At 55.9% G+C, this 598-nt stretch overlaps 2 protein-coding genes across 2 annotated transcripts in view; both read right to left on the bottom strand.

Annotated features, from left to right (window-relative positions):
* Window positions 1-94, bottom strand: part of EMH_0047970 (uncharacterized protein) — a gene marked incomplete at both ends in the record, with an annotated part of 780 nt that extends 686 nt beyond the window's left edge. The window contains one exon of the mRNA XM_013496348.1: window positions 3-94. Within this exon, the coding sequence (XP_013351802.1) occupies window positions 3-94 (92 nt within the window). The remainder of the gene's footprint in view (window positions 1-2) is intronic.
* A 334-nt stretch (window positions 95-428) lies between these two features.
* EMH_0047960 (uncharacterized protein) overlaps window positions 429-598 on the bottom strand; it is a gene marked incomplete at both ends in the record, with an annotated part of 3,049 nt that continues 2,879 nt past the window's right edge. The window contains one exon of the mRNA XM_013496347.1: window positions 429-598. Coding sequence (XP_013351801.1) covers window positions 429-598 — 170 coding nt within the window.

Here is a 598-nt window from a genome sequence, read left to right as displayed (position 1 = left end):
CTGCTGCTGCTGCTGCTGCTGCTGCTGCTGCTGCTGCTGCTGAGGAGCTGCGCTGCAGCAGCAAACGCTTCACGTTGAGCCACTTCTGCAGCATAAGGTACTGGCACCGCCGCACCAAACGAAAGGCAGCAGTACCCCCGGTAGCAACAACAGCAGCAGCAGCAGCACCGAGAGCATCCTGCAGCTCTAGGGGGAGAGAAGAAGACCCCCCCGACTGAAACACAGCTAGCTGTGCTGCTGCTGCTGCTACTGTTGATGGCTTAAACTGCAGCGCTATATCGGAATCTAATAAAGCTAAACGCACAAACAACTGAGCTGCTTCTCTACATATATCTGGCTTGCTGCTGCCGCTTACACGCAGAGACAGTGCTGCTGCTGCTGCAGCACAAGGAGCAGCACCACGATGTATCAATGCAGCAGCAAAAGGATTAGCTGTCGATATCTCTCCTGCTGCTGCTGCTGCTGCTGCTGCTGCTGCTGTTGCTGCTGCTGCTGCAGCCGGTGCCTCCGTCTTCTTTGAAGGACTCTTCTTCCCCTGCTGCTGCTGCTGCTGCTGCTGCTGTTGCTGCTGTATTTGCTGCTGCTGCAGTTTGTTGTT

This window comes from Eimeria mitis, genomic scaffold (genome assembly GCF_000499745.2).
Source record: "Eimeria mitis Houghton genomic scaffold, Emh_scaff2054, whole genome shotgun sequence".
NCBI lineage: Eukaryota > Apicomplexa > Conoidasida > Eucoccidiorida > Eimeriidae > Eimeria > Eimeria mitis.
This window is presented reverse-complemented; position numbering and strand designations above follow the sequence as displayed.